Source organism: Aspergillus mulundensis (assembly GCF_003369625.1).
Source record: "Aspergillus mulundensis strain DSM 5745 chromosome Unknown scaffold_9, whole genome shotgun sequence".
NCBI lineage: Eukaryota > Fungi > Ascomycota > Eurotiomycetes > Eurotiales > Aspergillaceae > Aspergillus > Aspergillus mulundensis.
The window spans coordinates 101593-117147 of NW_020797897.1; the positions used below are offsets into that span (position 1 = coordinate 101593).

Below are 15555 nucleotides of genomic sequence, written 5' to 3' on the forward strand. Positions count from 1 at the left end.
GCCGTGTACGCGAGTTCTTGGAATTTCAGGCATCTTCTTTGTAGCGCAGCCAGGTACTCGGTGCTGGGTGGTTTGGCGGAATCATTGGCGGCCATATGTATATATATGGACCCTCTGCGCCTGCTATATGGCCCTTATTACTTTTCCGATTCGTGGACGGATCTGTTGTCTGATATGAAGGAGTCCGGGGTAGTCAGGGTCTATTGTCTCCAGATTGACCACCTCCGCACTCCTGGGCGCCGCTTTCAGTGTAGCAAGGGTTAGCAACAGATTTGAAAACGCCGGATGGGCAGTCGTCAATCGCAAAAAGACAACGAGCATGTGTCCTCCAGGTTTAGCTTCAGGGGTTCCAAAACGAAGCGAGCTTTTCCCTCTGGGCTGGAGCGCATGTGCACTCTCCTTTTAAGTTAATGCAAACTTCCCACATGTCTAAACCATAACTTAGCACAGGACTGGGTTAGAATAGGCAGGCTTGCGGTTGTTAGAGTGGTAGCCATATTGCTTTTTAGGTAAAGGTTCGCTTAGGCTTAACTCCGCGATATTATTGGCTTTATATAATACCACCGGCATGTGAGGCGAATGTGGTTGGCAATTATAAGAGGCAGATACCAGAGTAAACTATCGTAATCCATCCGTAGGTGGGTGCATTGTTGATGTAGGCAACGATAAGGTGCTGAAGAGTTAGGAACCTTCCCATGTAGGGGCGTACGGCGTTAATGCCTTGGCTAACCTAGTGGACCTGGGCAGACTCTTATCTATGCCCTTTCTATATTAGGTTTATAGCGTCCTCTGCTGCAACCCTAGCCTTGCTTTCTTCTTGGACGCAGTAGCACTTTAAAAAGGGGAACATTTTGTCTTGGTCCCCTCTTCCAAACTTGACAGTGCACCGGCTGGGAAACTTACTCCCGCGTGGTCTCGAAGATAAACTATCAACTGCGTTAAGCCAAGGGCCACAGCGTGACAAATATCTTGCTTTTGATAGCGGTCTTTAGCGTGGGGAAATCTGGAATCGAGGCGCAGACACCAAGCGCCATGACCTGCTGGGGCAACATTCATCCCTCCAGATTAATTAAGATCTGACTGCCTTCGTCGCGCTGAGTACGCACAATGTTGCTGTGTAATACCTTTCTTCAACTTGACAAGGCCAAATCCTGTTCTACCACCATCCTATTCTTGGGAATCCATGGATTCCAAGGTTGCTGTTAATGGAGCTCAAAGAAGAAATACTGTACCGGGTGGACCAGTACTGATTTTATGAATACATTGTGCCGAGCCCTGACTTCCAGGCCCCTAGCGTGTTATGAGGGGTGCAGCTTGCAGGAGGGGATCTGAGAGACATAAAGCTTGAAGATGGATGCTATGATAATTGTAAATGGTGTACCATGTTTCAGTGCACTAAGCCTTTGAAGGCCCATCTAAGGATGGGACTGTGCTACCATTGCAATCTATCACGGCTATTGCCCTTTACCTATTATCTGGCCTCATCAGGTATGGTACTAGATACAATAACCAGATTGCAGGGAGGAAACAACTGCCTGTTGTTAGGTTTCCGTGATCTTGGCAATGAACAAGGGAGTCATTGCGGGGTAAATTATCATACACTGTAGTCGGTAGATTATGGAAGAGTCTCCTTGCCTTAACAAGAAGAGTAACATAGCTGTATCTTTGTCTCTTATCTGCTGTGTTCAGAGCCACAAGTTCGGCATTTATGTGACAGAAAGATGGCGGCATCTTTGTTTGGAACTCTGATCTCGAATTGTTCGTGTTGATCTATTGCAAATTAATTTAGAAAAGAACCCCTCGCGCTTTCCCTGGCTTGACCGTGGCTCGAGAGAGCAGACACCTCCTGTCCTAGTCTGCATTGTTCAGGTTGGTGTATTTAGGCAGATAATACAACAAGTCGTCCCACTGCAACCTGGCGGCCAATAAAGTAAAGTATATATATGGGATACCTAACCTTTTTCCGGAGGACTTGAGATCTTCTGTTTTCCTATTCTGGTATGGGTAGGTGTCCATAATAGTCCGTGACCTTTTTTATGACATCGGCCGACTCCCTTTAGGCTTCATTCACTTAAGTTACATCCTTCTGGTACGTCCATTTCTTGAAGCGCTGGAAGATCTGTTCTTTAACATGTCTGCACCTTAATCCGGACACTCGTTCATTCGGTCCTTTACTATTATATAGGATTGATATTTCCAGCATCCCAATTAGATTACCATGGCCTAGAATATGTTTAGTTTAAGGAAAGCAAGTACCGTATTTGGACATGATTTCAGCAACTAACAGCAGGAAAGGTTGGATAGCACCTCCGGGATCTGTAGCCCTGGAGGCATAGTTAACCCCTGTACCGCGGTCATTATCCTGTTTACCATGCACCTATAACCCAGAATGGCTGTTTGCTTGATGAAAGACATTTTTTGCGGGTTCAATGTTCAATGTCAGTCGGTACCAAACCTAGCAGGCCTTGGGATGTATTTTGTCTCCAAAAAGGGCATCGAGTCCTCCACTCCAGCTGTCTAAAGGCCCGAATATCATCGTCGACAAATCGGCCGAACGCTTCCTGCTGGGCGAAGGTATTTCCAAGCTGTCTTAAACAAACTGTTTACCCCGACCTTCCTCCGTGTTGCCACGTAGAAGGTAATGCTCTTCTTGCTAAATTGCTGAGCCTTATCCTCCAGCTTCTTGAAATGCACGCAGGCAAGGCTTTCTATAAACAACAAGTGCTTCCCTGCTCGTTGCTGTTCGGGCGTGTTCTAACAAATCTTTAATATGGTATAGTATCTCTACATCAACGGATGTGCTATCAGGATGGTCCAAACATCTCTTACACACAGGATTTGGATTACTACCTGCTACCTATATTTGTCCCTTTTCAGTAAATTAGTATAGCAGCTTACCGCGTCGCTGGCTGGGGCATTTTAAAAATGGCTGATACTTGTATTCTAGTAGCCTTTAGCACCGCGGAACAGGCTGTATACTTTTCATATACTTGTATGCTTGTCAATCTTCGTCCACATGCGTGACGATACGCGGACTATAGAATCATTTTCTAAGAGATTAGGTGAGGCTTGCGATTGTTTTCCGTGGATGACTGCAGACAGCAGGCGTACTAGAATCTTGCACCTTAACACTATACGCCACATGCGAGGGATAGCAGCATATATTAATAACGCATTGAAAGTACGTGCTGGAGAAAAGGGCTATGTAGATATTTGCTGTCCAAGTCAGGACACAAACACGAATTCTTCTATTCAAGTGCGTTTCATATCCCTTTGGTGATAATGGCAATACAGAGACCTCGCGCGTAAGTCGAGCGTATCAGGCTTAGATATTACAGAGGGTAAATAGACCCAACGTCCATGTTTGCTATTCCATGCACATGCCCCATGGATGTGTGAGTTCTGCGGGGACACAGGTGGACAACCCAGATACAGCGGACAAGGGTGTGGTCATGGCGCTTAACTGAGCAAGGCAACTAAGCACCCAGAGTACAACAATTAAAGATCATGAATAATACACCTTTTCCAATTCCTGGTCGCACCCGTGTCTCCGCGGCGGTATTATTATTCTCCATAGAGTCGGCATCCTTGTCAATGTAAAACAGGGCGCCATGATGTAATGCCTGGTATGAACATTGTAAACAGCTGGGGCCCCAACCTTACTAACAGGAAGAATAAATATAGGATTCTGCTCGCGAACAGTCTAGAGAAACCAATATACGTGTATGGTCGCCTATACCACTCGACTACTCCCAAGACTGGCGTCAAGCGGGAGGAACGAGCCGTGGACGTTCCCATGGTCTCTACCTCTGCCGCCGCGTCGATCATACGAGGGAGAACGTCAATCGTCTTCTCCCTTAAATGGACCGTGGCAATAGGCAGCTTGCTCGGGCTCTTGAGATTTATTCCGATTCACAGATCTTGGACTGCGCCTGTGCGAGTTTCCTAAGAATGTTGATGGGGACAGCAGCGGACATGCTCTTGTCCGTTTCTACATCTCACACAGCACAGGCTGCCGATGCCCTTACTCAAATCGTGCCCGTGTGTTATCATGGCATTGTGCGTATGAGCCGCAATCATTGACGAAGGGTTGCAAGAGACTGGGGTAGTGTCTTGATCCCTTTAACTACAGACTTGTTAAAATTTGGAAAACGTTCATAAGAGAATTGTCCTGAGTTCGCAATAGCTTTTTGTCAGTCCTCAATTCCTTGAACTTTATATAGTTTGGCGCATCGACCATCAGTTCCATTATCTAAAGGCAAAACAAGACCTTCCAAAAGCTCAACATAGCTCTGGTCATACGGAGCGTGCTCCGCCACATCCTCAAGCGTCTATTATTTATTTCACACCAAAAGATCTGTTTACTGCAAAGAGGCCTTGCCAGGATTAGGCTGCACCTGAAGTATGGACCCTAATCCTTATATTGTTGGCTAAAATAACCTTGCTAACAAAGCAGCGTGCAAGGGTCAAGATACCAAAGAATAGTGCCAAGAGCGAGTGCCTCGGAGAAGGAGATCAGAGGGGGTTGCCAAAGGTATTATAGCCAATGGGCCTATTTGATAAGCGCCATTGATGCCAACCCAGTCCGTAAACAAGGTTTCATCATGCACGGCTCAGTTGTAACAGCCGTAGCGGAGCTAAACGCAAACACCAGAAACTAGTTGCTGTTATTCAAGGAACACGACCAAGACTGAGGCGTGCCCCCTAAGCATTAGCATGGCAAAAAATGATACATGCTGCTCTCGAGATCTGTTGATACCACTCAGTGGGGGCAGCTGGAAGTGATCACCAGCAAAGGAAAGCTGGACTACAAACTTCTGCTCTTGCTGACAGGAAGAGAAAGCAGTTCCACACTACTATTGCATTTAGGACCGGATATACTCATTCGTGGCGCTGTTTTGTGGATTGTGCTGAACGTGGACTGATTGACGTACACTGACGCGCTTGGCGTGTCTTATAGGTATGGTCTTCATGATTCAGCGACCAACCCCCGAAGCCTGCTCTTTGTGTCCACCCTGTCCTTAGCAGGTAATATTATCGCAGCAACCCCCGTGGTGAAGCTGCCAACTTAAAATAGTTAGGTAGCCGTGATCGTCCACTATTGCGTTCTCGGGCATGATGTGTCCGCGATTAAATTCCCTATCGCTCTGGATATATATATATATGGCTCAACAGTTCGCAGTTTGCGGCCCCGGATTCCTCTTATATACCTGCATCTAACGTTTTAAGAGACGCATGATATGATTGGACAGCTCCAAGTTATAGACTTGGAGGGCAGCCGTCGTGCTCACATGCGCGGCTCAGACTATACATCGGAGGAAGATAACGGGGTCTAGCATACGCCGGGTTTGAAGATGGAGTAATGATTCGACTGGAGAGATTTCTATTGTACTTGATGAAAGGTAAGGTATCCCATAATCACCCATTTTATGTCGAAGTCCCCGGATTCCAGTACCCGAGCCAATGTATTGGATATGGCGAGCGGTTGCCCTTCCTTGTACATTGTAATAACATTCTTTCCCATTTGCCCTTCGGTGCATTTTTTGATAGTGTTTTAAAGACCTTGTTTGTAGGTAGTTAATGTGCTGAAAGCGCATCTCCAAGCCTGTTTCCGTACTGGAGATCAGTCTCTCGCACAGTATCAAAGAGACTGCTAATACCATAGTGGAAAAACAGTCGAAAAAGTTGGGTTAAGGCATGTAGCTGGTCACTGGTCTGCATCAGACCAATGGCAGCCTCCACGGTGGTCATCCACACAACCTCCTCGGAGGACACCATATAGACGGGAATCAATTAGTGAATACAGAAATTGCGACGGCTGACGACGATCTCGATCCTGGTGAGACACAGCAAGCGGCATCTTCATCCACAGTTCCCAGATCCAGCAATTCCGCTTGCCATGGCCGGAGTTGTCTTGATTAATATTATGTTTGGCCGGAAGAGTGTTTTAACCAGGTGTAGGAACAGGCAGCCCTTAGCAAAAGAAACAGGAATTTCCTTGTGGGATAAGGAGTTGGGACCGTAAAGATAGACGGCGTGGGACATCCGGACCTTGTCGTCGGAGGTATTCAGTTATTCAATAACCTGTGGATGGTAGCATGACTTTCGCTTTTATAATCATTTGTTCAGATACGCTGTCCGCCTGGGGATGAAACGTGATTGACTACAACTAATATATGTGTAGGGATGGGTGACCCCATCATATCGTTCCTAAAACGATGCTTGAAACACGCGTCCTGGTCCGAAATGAAGACATCCGAACAAAGAGTATACGGCGGACAGCCTGTCATGACGGAGTTGTGACTCTAAGGTTACTATGGCCCAAAATGACTGCATGCACAATGCTTGGAGGGGCTGATGTTTTTAGGGTTCGGGGTTAGTGTCGCCGTTAGGCTCGCCCGCTGTGGAGATAGCCCTACTTGAAGCAGCTACCGGGCAGTGATCTACTGGCCCCAGTTTAGATGCGCTTTGCAACGGGCGGATCTTCTTCTCCTCACCCCCGGACTCCCACTCCATGCCCGACCCGGGTTTCATCTCGGCATTATTCTCAAATGCAAAATTCGTGGCAGTCTCCGCGGTGGATTCATGTGCCAGGAGAGTCATCACACGCCGTCATGGCCCCAATATCCAGCCGCCATCCCCAACCCCGGCTTCATCGTCCAAGATGGAGTCTACGCTGGACTAAGAAGAACCAAGAACTTCATGGCCAAAACGTACTCGTGAGAGATGAGAACAATTCAACTCCACACGCAATCCGGGCTCGCCACGTGGCTCGGATTTCATCAGTTGGCCAGATCTTACATGCCTGTATACTGCGGCTACGACTTTCACGTCTATACATGAGCAGGTGGCTCCGCTCGTTTATGCCAGACTTGGGAGCATCCACTTGTACTTGTCTGAGGATGAATCCACACAATTCCCGCCCGCTTCTCCAAACTTCTCTGTCTTCAAGGTAATTGGCACGTCCGTCTCTCCACGAAAACCACTTTTGCGGAGCCTAGGGTTAGGGTTATTAGCTTTTTAAGAACCTAAGCTTCTTCAACAGTTCTTGGCTAATCCTATCGGCTTTTTCGACCATAGCAATGCGCGTCGAAGTAGTTCCTTTTGCAGCTATCTCGTTAGCCGCTTCTCTGCCGAGTGACTTGACAACACGTACACCACCTCGCTTCTTAGGTACGGATAGGCTCAGGTTAATGGGCAAAAGTCTGCGAGTATGGAGTGGGCATGGTGGATGAGCTGCCGATTGAAGTAAGCTGCTTGAATGCTCTCACGCAAAGTTCATTAAATTCCCCTATAGTTGAAATGTTACTAGCAGCCGTCACCTTCGTAGCACCGGTCCTCTTTGTAGCCGCTTCTCTAGGATGATAGCACGGGTTGTCTTTTTAGCGGCTGTCCTCTTTGTAGAGGCGATCCTCTCCATCGCGGCGGTTACCTTTATAGCTGACGGAATGCAAGTTGACCCACAGAGAGCGGATGTGGCATGTGCATCCCTATTTTGTTTCTTAAACTGGTTCCTGGTAATATATAATCTGTCAAACAAGCATGTGTGGATTGGGGAGTGTACCCGTAGGATCTGAGACGGAAACGCCAGCATTACTGGCGCCAGATGTTTGCGTCTGAACACTTCCATGGCGTACAATGTCGGCAAGGTGGTTGTTTCTCTCCAATAAGCTTTGACGTATTTCCTCGTAACTTCCTATGATCAATAAGGAACGGCCAGAACCGAGTCAAGCAGCCTCCACGGCATCTGCAGAAGCCCTAGTGTGACGTTTCCAAGTTCTCTTTTTTCCAAGCATTATTCTGAACAACCCCAACCATCAAGAAAGTGGAACGGCATTACGCCCTACCCTGTAGAACGTGTTCACAGGAGCGGGCTGGTAGTCAAGTTATGCAGCCAACGGCCCGCGTTCAAACAAATGCGAAAGTGAGGATACCTACCCTGTCTTATTCTAAGATAGACAGGGAGGTATCTCCGCATTCGGTGACATATTTGGGAACGGGTGTTAGCATCCGCGTGATCCAGATGTCAGAGGAAGTCGGCAGAATCTTAGGAAACAGCGGAGCTGCTCGTCACTGAGGTGAGGGACACACTGTGTTCAAGCCAGTTGTGAACAAGGGGGTCAGTGAGATATAGTGTCTCACATGAAATAATATCCGTGTTTACTATCTGCAGTACAACAAACTGAGCACCTAGCTCTGTTCTCTTTTCCTATGCCCTCAACAGGGAGGCTGACTAGACAGCCTTACAGGTGATAAATGCGGAGCAATAATCAAAAATATAAATAATGCTGCTCTAAATCTTATACCCGATGCCTATCATTGTCGCAGTATATGTTACCAATCCTAATATAATTTTAACAGCTGCGATTTACTAACTCCAGTAGTCAATAAATGCTTCACAGACCGCTTCTGAAGCCTCGAGCTCCTCTACTGTCGTGGCATCGCGGCACCAATACAAAGAGTGCACATGTAAGCAACCGCGACTTTTTTGTGCATAAGTTCCGCAAAATAAGGGGATGAGATATATGAGTTCAATAGGCAGACTTGGTAGACCTTCCATGATTGGCCCGGCAATCATGATACTTCGCCCGCCCCGGCGCAAGTTGTCCATAGAGCGCACTTCGGTCCTCTGGTGATTTATGCTTGTGCTGTTAGAAGCTGGCCAGACCTATGTACATGGGTATTTGGTATTAGTAGTACCTGTCAGCCACGCACAGTGCGCTTTTTCTGGCGGGCGGGACGAGCCTCCAGCTTCTATCTCCATCTGTTTCCCAAATTGACGTTTGTGTGAAGACGAAAAAACAAAGTTCCTGTTGGAACAACCACGGCATGATTTCCCTAAGCCCATCCATGGATGTGGGAATAGTGGACCTCCTGTGTATCTTTTCTTTAGCTTCTGTGAGTTACTTTGTCACGGACGTGTTGTTTTATACGAGATCCCAAGTTAATCTTCCAAGTAAACAGACTGTTTCCACCCGGCAATCTCCGAGCTTTGCGATCTTCACTTTGATCTATTCTTTCCTGCATGAAAATTTCTTAAACGCGACTTGTGGATCATAACTGGTAGGTGTAACCGCTGCAGCTATAATCTAACTATAGGAATCAAATCCAATACCTGGCGCACATACGAATTTGGAGGTGCAAACTTGAATTTTGCCGTAGGTCTAGACCAATTTTCCTAGGGGTGCATTTGTGAACAGATAAGTAAAGGAGACCGAACCCCGGACCATTTGTTGCCCGTCCAAGGACTTGGATGGACATATGGATCCGTAGGGCTTGGTCTATTCGGCCCGCCAACGAACTTAGCTGGGTTTCTGATGATGACGGAGTCATCCCTACGGGTATGAGCGGGTTGTTGAGATACCACTTGATGCTTCCAAGTTAGTCTCACCGATATGGGGTGCTGGTTTGGCCGAAGACAAGGATAAGGACAAGATCCTCCCTTCCATATCATCGGCCCAGATGCTTGTAGCTTCTGAATGTTTAGTTTCTCCTTTCATGAGATGAGTTAAATATGCCTCGAACATCCACTCTATATCTAGCTTCATAGTCCTCAAGCACCAAACACTTTTGTGTGTTACCTTGCAGGTCTCGTGTGGCCTTTGAAGTTTCAACAAAGAAACAGAAGAAGGGACTTTTTTTTGGGGGGGGGGGTTCCATAATCTTCCTGCTTTTGCCAAACATATAATCCATGTCCCCTGATATTTGCTTCAGTACGTCTTTAAAGATAATATTTTAAAAAGGGGACGTTTTGGACATTCTAAAGGTAGCGCTGTGATGGTCAAATGGCACCTGGCTCTGTTTTGGTCGTTGTATTTCGGCCCATCACACCTACAGCGCCTGGTAACACCAAAAATAATAGGATGCGTTGTCTGGGTATTTCGAAACAATGGCAAGAGGCACAGTTAATCCTTTTAACTTTATGACAGATCCCCTCTGTATTGTTGCCCTTTACATGCGAGAACTTTTAGAGACCTGCATATTTCGAGGAATACTGTATATGGAATGAGCGTTTAAATACATATTGTATGTGCTCCCGTATCGTACTCCACGTGTCGGCGGGTTTCCAAAGGATTGGCTACTTCTAGGCAATCACAGTAAAGAATTAGAACCTACTGGCTCCCTGCAGTTTGAAAATAAGCGTCGGGGGTCTTGGCTGGTTATGGTGTCTAGTCCCAAGCTGTAATAAGACTGTAATACCTATTCCTAATATTAAGCAATTGGTCCAGTCGCGAGTAAAAAGACCAAATCCATTGAGGCTATAGACGGGTACAATGTTACTATTTAGCCCTAAGCCCCACAAAGTAATCCATGGGATTCATCTATTGCCATCGGCAACACCCGCGGCTACTAATAAAAGCTATTAATTTATTGCGTCGTAGCAAAGACCATAATAATAAAATAGAATCCAAGGTACATATGTATCTAGACCATTAAAGCTTTTTTGGGACAGTAACCTTTGAGGTTGCAGGAACCACCCCGGGGTCAGCGTCAAATGTAGACGTTTCACGGATCTCAGTCCCCCCAGCCTGAGTATAGACAGGTGGGCTTAGTTGTTTTTCATCCCCGAGCAAGAGGACACGGGATACATAAATAAGCTTTGTTAGGACATAAAATAACTCTGGATCCTGAAAAAAGCTAGCCTTGTTAAAGATAAGCGCATTTGGGGAGAATCCTCTCTTTTTTATCTTAATGATATTTAGAGGAGTTGTAATAATAATCTTAATGCTCTGTATTAACATGAGTAGCAGACTATCCTGATGCTTTTAATAGTTATGGTAATTAGCCTTTTAGCTAATGACCCCGCTCGCAAACACCTCCTTAACACTGCTAATAATCACCCCGTGTCCCTTCTCCTGCTTGGCAAGTTTGGATAGTCTACTAGTGGAGTTGTATGTTTACTTTTTATTGCTTCTTCCTTGCTTTTCCTTCTGGCCTTCTTGCCTAACACTTTCTAGACAAGCTGTTGATGCAAAGGGCACTTTCCATAAGTAAGTGGGAGCGCCTGCGGGTTTTTGAGAGAGCCGTTGGATTGGGGAATTGCGCCAATATCTTCACAAGATAAAGACAAACATGAGAACCTTTGTTTTACATTGCTTTTAACTATGTTGGGGAACACATGCTTTAATATTGACTTAAAGTCGTACTCACTAATATAACAGGCCTTTTTTTAGTACAAGAATTATAATTGGCAAAGTCAGCGCTGTACTAGATTATGGTATCAGGGTGTATCACACACCCGAACCTTTGATCTAACATGGAAAAATAAAAAGTCCCTAGACACAAGGTGGTGCGTGATCACCTTTGCAGGCAGAGCCTCCTTTATTACAAATAAATGGAACCGGATTAAGATAATACCATACCAACATCGGTTTGAATTTTTTCAATAACCGCGCTAATCTTGGAGGTTAGGCTGTCTACACACCCATAAAGGCTAGTGTCAATGCTATTATATCCTACCATATGCTCTAATAATATTCAACTCTTAAATAACAAGACCACGGAACTTGCTCTATCAGCGTGCGTTTCCCTCTCCACTTTTATAGTTGCTTCCGTCAAGGGCCCTCCTAGGCTGCAGCCTGTTGATTTAGGCTTGACAAACCAAAAGAGAAGAAGTATCCCTTTCTTGACACAGACACTTCGGTATAATCAAGCATCTAACACCAGTTATTATCGGTCCTGCAGCTCAAGGGCATCCCAGTCTCCACCATTGCTTCTAGTTGAACTGTTCTGTGACCCAGGCTACCATGGCCTTGTAGTTATTCATATTAAGGCTCTTGGGTATGGGTGCTGAAGGTGTTCGAGACTTGGTAGGGGTTGTGGGATCAGAGAGATGGCCATAGCAGTCTTTGTACAACCAGCCTAGCCTAACTATGCGTCGCGAATAGTCCGCATTCATGAACCAGGAACTTCCCATGGGCGAACTAAGTTAAGCGGAACATGAAATGCTAACAGCAAGTAAGACAGACTAGAAATGTGTGGTATGTTGTGGTCCCGCATAATGTATGCTGGGAGAAAACAATCCTCTCAATCACTAATCACTTATCAGTGCCATTGAACAGTCATCAAAACAACAGAATTTCTCGTCATAGTATATGATGATATCTCCAGTCTTCTGGTCCTCTTAGTGTCCAAGGAGTTAGCAATTAGCGTATTGGGTAATCCTGGCGTGGAGCATAATTAGAGCTTTGGCAGGGTATTTAGGGTTAGTTAAAAGGGCTAAAAGCCAAGTCCTGGCTAGAGCGAAATACTCCGAGGGGCTTGTCCCCTTGGAGTTTGAGGACGGCAAGGAAGAGGCGGATGGAAGTGCAAGACTTTATTAGATCTGTATTATATATTTAAGCATACTTGGCCTCCTTTAATGCTCGCCCAGCTCCTTTTTAGTTATCGCTACCTTTTGCATGTGAATGGTAACGAGCTCTTGCGGCTGCAGCGCCGTTGCCACACCCTAACTAAAGAATGCGAGTGAGAGCGGATTTCAGGATAGTCATTTGTTGTTTGGCTCCTTGACTTTTGATAGACTAAATCCACGAAATGCGAATTTCCTTCTTCCCGAGTGAGCGCCGATCGGGGTCTCCATATGGGAGCCTAAGTGGAGGTAGCTAGGGACTTTCTTCGACTTCTAGGTGCCCAACGCCGTCGAGAAGCCAGGTTCGGGGAGTTGGCAAACTGTCCTACCAACAATTCGGGACTTTGGTTGAGGACAATACCTCGGATTCTCGACTTGGAAGAATCCACAAAGGCGTATAAACTGCGCACGTCACAATTTTTTGACCAGTTGACGGGCCCGTGGACTACCTAAATTGGACGTTGAAGGATCCCATGTTTCACTAAATTTACCACGTTACTAGTGACTTAAACCTCAATATGCATATCACCCAGTCGGGGTACATTCTTTGCTTGCCTGGATGCTTGTGACCGTAGAGTCGGCGAGCTCTAGGTCGCCGTCCGCATCCGCCCCGGACCCCTTCTTCGCCTGGGCTTTTCTGTCGCGTTTCCGCTTCTTCGCGCCGGCTTTTCTGGCTTGTGCGTGGGCTGTCTTGGCGTCTTCCGTGGCATCGCAGCTAAAGGTATGGGTAGTGGGTACCACCACAGTAGTGGCAGGGTTTGGAGGGGGGTACCCCCTCCGCCGCTAGTTTCTAAAGCTCCGCCAACCGTTCCGCCCTTTAAACTTTGCCTGCCTCCTTCTTCTCCTTTTTGCGCGCGTCCTAAGGGTTGTCCATCCGTCTCTCAGCATCCAAGGCATCGGCTTCCCAGGAGCCCTCGCCCGCCAGGTCCGGCCTATCGGAGTTCTGTACAGATCTTTTCGCTCGCCGCGGAGAAATTCCTTCGTCTTCCGAGTCTTGCACCGTACTGGCCACCATGCAGCCCAGTGCGTGCCAGGTAAAATTTTGGTGCAGTTGTTTTCGTCCTCCGTGTCCAAGGACAGCGACCCCTGAATGGCGTTCACAACGACACCGGGAACTCCGAAACCTCCGACAGACGGGGTTCCCGACGGAGCAGCCGAATGCTTGTACATCTCTGCATCGATTATTCTTGGGGCTCTGCGGCTAGTTTGAGCGTAGGGAAAGTGAGGGATGGTGAAGGACGAAGTGGAAGAAACCTGCTGACCCCAAACCTCAGCTAACCTTGGTCCTAACGACTCTCAATGGAAGATAGCGTGATAAATCGGAAGGTAGGAACTTCCTTAGGTAGTACAGCAAGGACTAGGAGTAGAACCAGGTATCTGGTACAAAAGTGTACCTGAGAGTAGACCAAATGGTAGAAGAAGATGTGTCTGCGGTGAAAAAGCCAGTGGCTTGACATCCCATAGACCACAACGGGAGTTCATCTCGAGGATTAATCTCAAGCAAAACATGAACAGCATGCCGCTTGAACCTTGGACAGCTAAACATTCGCATGACAGAAACACCTGGGCTCGCTGTCGCGGCTCTTTCAAGGATAGGCTCACCACCTAGAGCAATGTATGAAGTCATAATGGTGGTTAGGGTACATCTCAAGGATCCAATGCAGGTGAGATATTATCTTCACCTTTCCCTGTCCTCGCCACTTGGTGCGCGGTAAATTCTGCTTATCTGCGTCATCGCACACGTTAACATGCGTATCTATATTCCTTGCAAAGCAAGGCTGTTGGACCTGTTCAGGATTATCCAATTAGTGGCCTGACCGGTGTAGTAAGGGTCCCGCAGCACCTGGAGTAACAACCTGAGCGCTCACTAGCAACAACGCCTTTGTAGCTCTCTCTCCATCTTTCGCCATTCTGACTGTCCGTGACTTCAAAGCGCTGGAGCTGGTGGTTTAGATAACAATAAACCACGGTGTAATGTGGCATTAGGGGACATGGGGGGCGTTAAGGGAAAGGTTATGGAACAGGGGGCACAACTTGATATGGGCCTGGCTTTATAGAGGCATACCTATGCTACCTAAGTCTATATGCTGTATAATTAATGATATTAGGGCTTTATGAACAGCAGCCCTACTGCGAAAAGACAAAAGGGGTGGAATCAAAATTCAGGATTAAGATATGTGAATTAATTAAGCAGAGGCAGTTCCATAAAAATTATCTTCCGTGCAGTGGTTAAGTGTTGCTGTGTGTAGAGGAGAAAGAATAACAAGACTTAACTTTTGCCATCATGACAGGTGTAGGAGTTAATACATAGTAATCAAACTCCGACCAAGCAATGGCAAAGTTTATAACATTATCAACTGCACAACCAGTACCCACAGCAAACTAGGCCCGTCCTTTCTCCGGTACTTAGCGAAACTGAAGCCAATCAGCCTCTTGTTGCATGAAAAAAAAAGGTATATTGTCGTGATTGAATAGGAGTTTGGTTGTATAGCCAACTCACAAGGCAGAAGGTTTCCTTCACAAGTCCACGGAGCTCACCCAGGGTGCAGTTTGAACATTGCACAGTCCTTTAATATGTCGCGGAGGGTGTCTTTGGTTCCCTCATCATTTATTCTCCTACTAAAGAAGACACATTCTCTTCGGGGGACATGGGTAGTGTCGCTAGCCATGGGATATCCTGCGTTACAGCGTGTCGAATCATGGTCTCAATGCGCTGGATCGTCTTCCCGGACGCTCTATCAGTCTGCCCAGTGGCGCGCTTCTGTGTCTTAATGCCACATGGTTCCGGGGGCTATTTGGGCAAACAGATCTCTTCAGAATGACGAAACCCCACAGTTTGAGCCCACGATCAGAAAGGCTTTATAGCGGTGGTTTTCGGGTGCCTTGCCCAGGATTTCCTAAGTTACCTAGGTAGCAGAACCATAAGGGCTCTATGTAGGTAACCACGCCCAGCCTCACTGTTCCGCCCCATCTTATAAAACCGCACGCACAGGCCCATGGCCGCAATTCCATATGTGTCTTGGACCGCATCATCAGCATCTCTTGTATGGTATATTGCTTCAGCTGGGCGGTGATATCTACCCAGTCCCTCTCGAGAAAATCTGCATTCAACATGATAAGTGTTGTGCTTATCAACCGTTGCATTTTCGAGCATGATTCTGCTGGTATTTCAAAAGGTATATTTTCCGTCTACCAATGGCCCCGGC

General features: G+C 46.8%; 1 protein-coding gene across 1 annotated transcript; it reads right to left on the reverse strand.

The window, feature by feature from the left end:
• Window positions 1-12874: 12874 nt before the first annotated feature.
• Window positions 12875-13519, reverse strand: DSM5745_07972 (uncharacterized protein; the record flags this gene model as incomplete). Its single annotated transcript, XM_026749988.1, has 2 exons — window positions 12875-13064; window positions 13299-13519. 2 exons carry the CDS (start codon window positions 13517-13519, stop codon window positions 12875-12877), a joined length of 411 nt encoding a protein of 136 aa, XP_026600992.1.
• Window positions 13520-15555: the final 2036 nt, after the last annotated feature.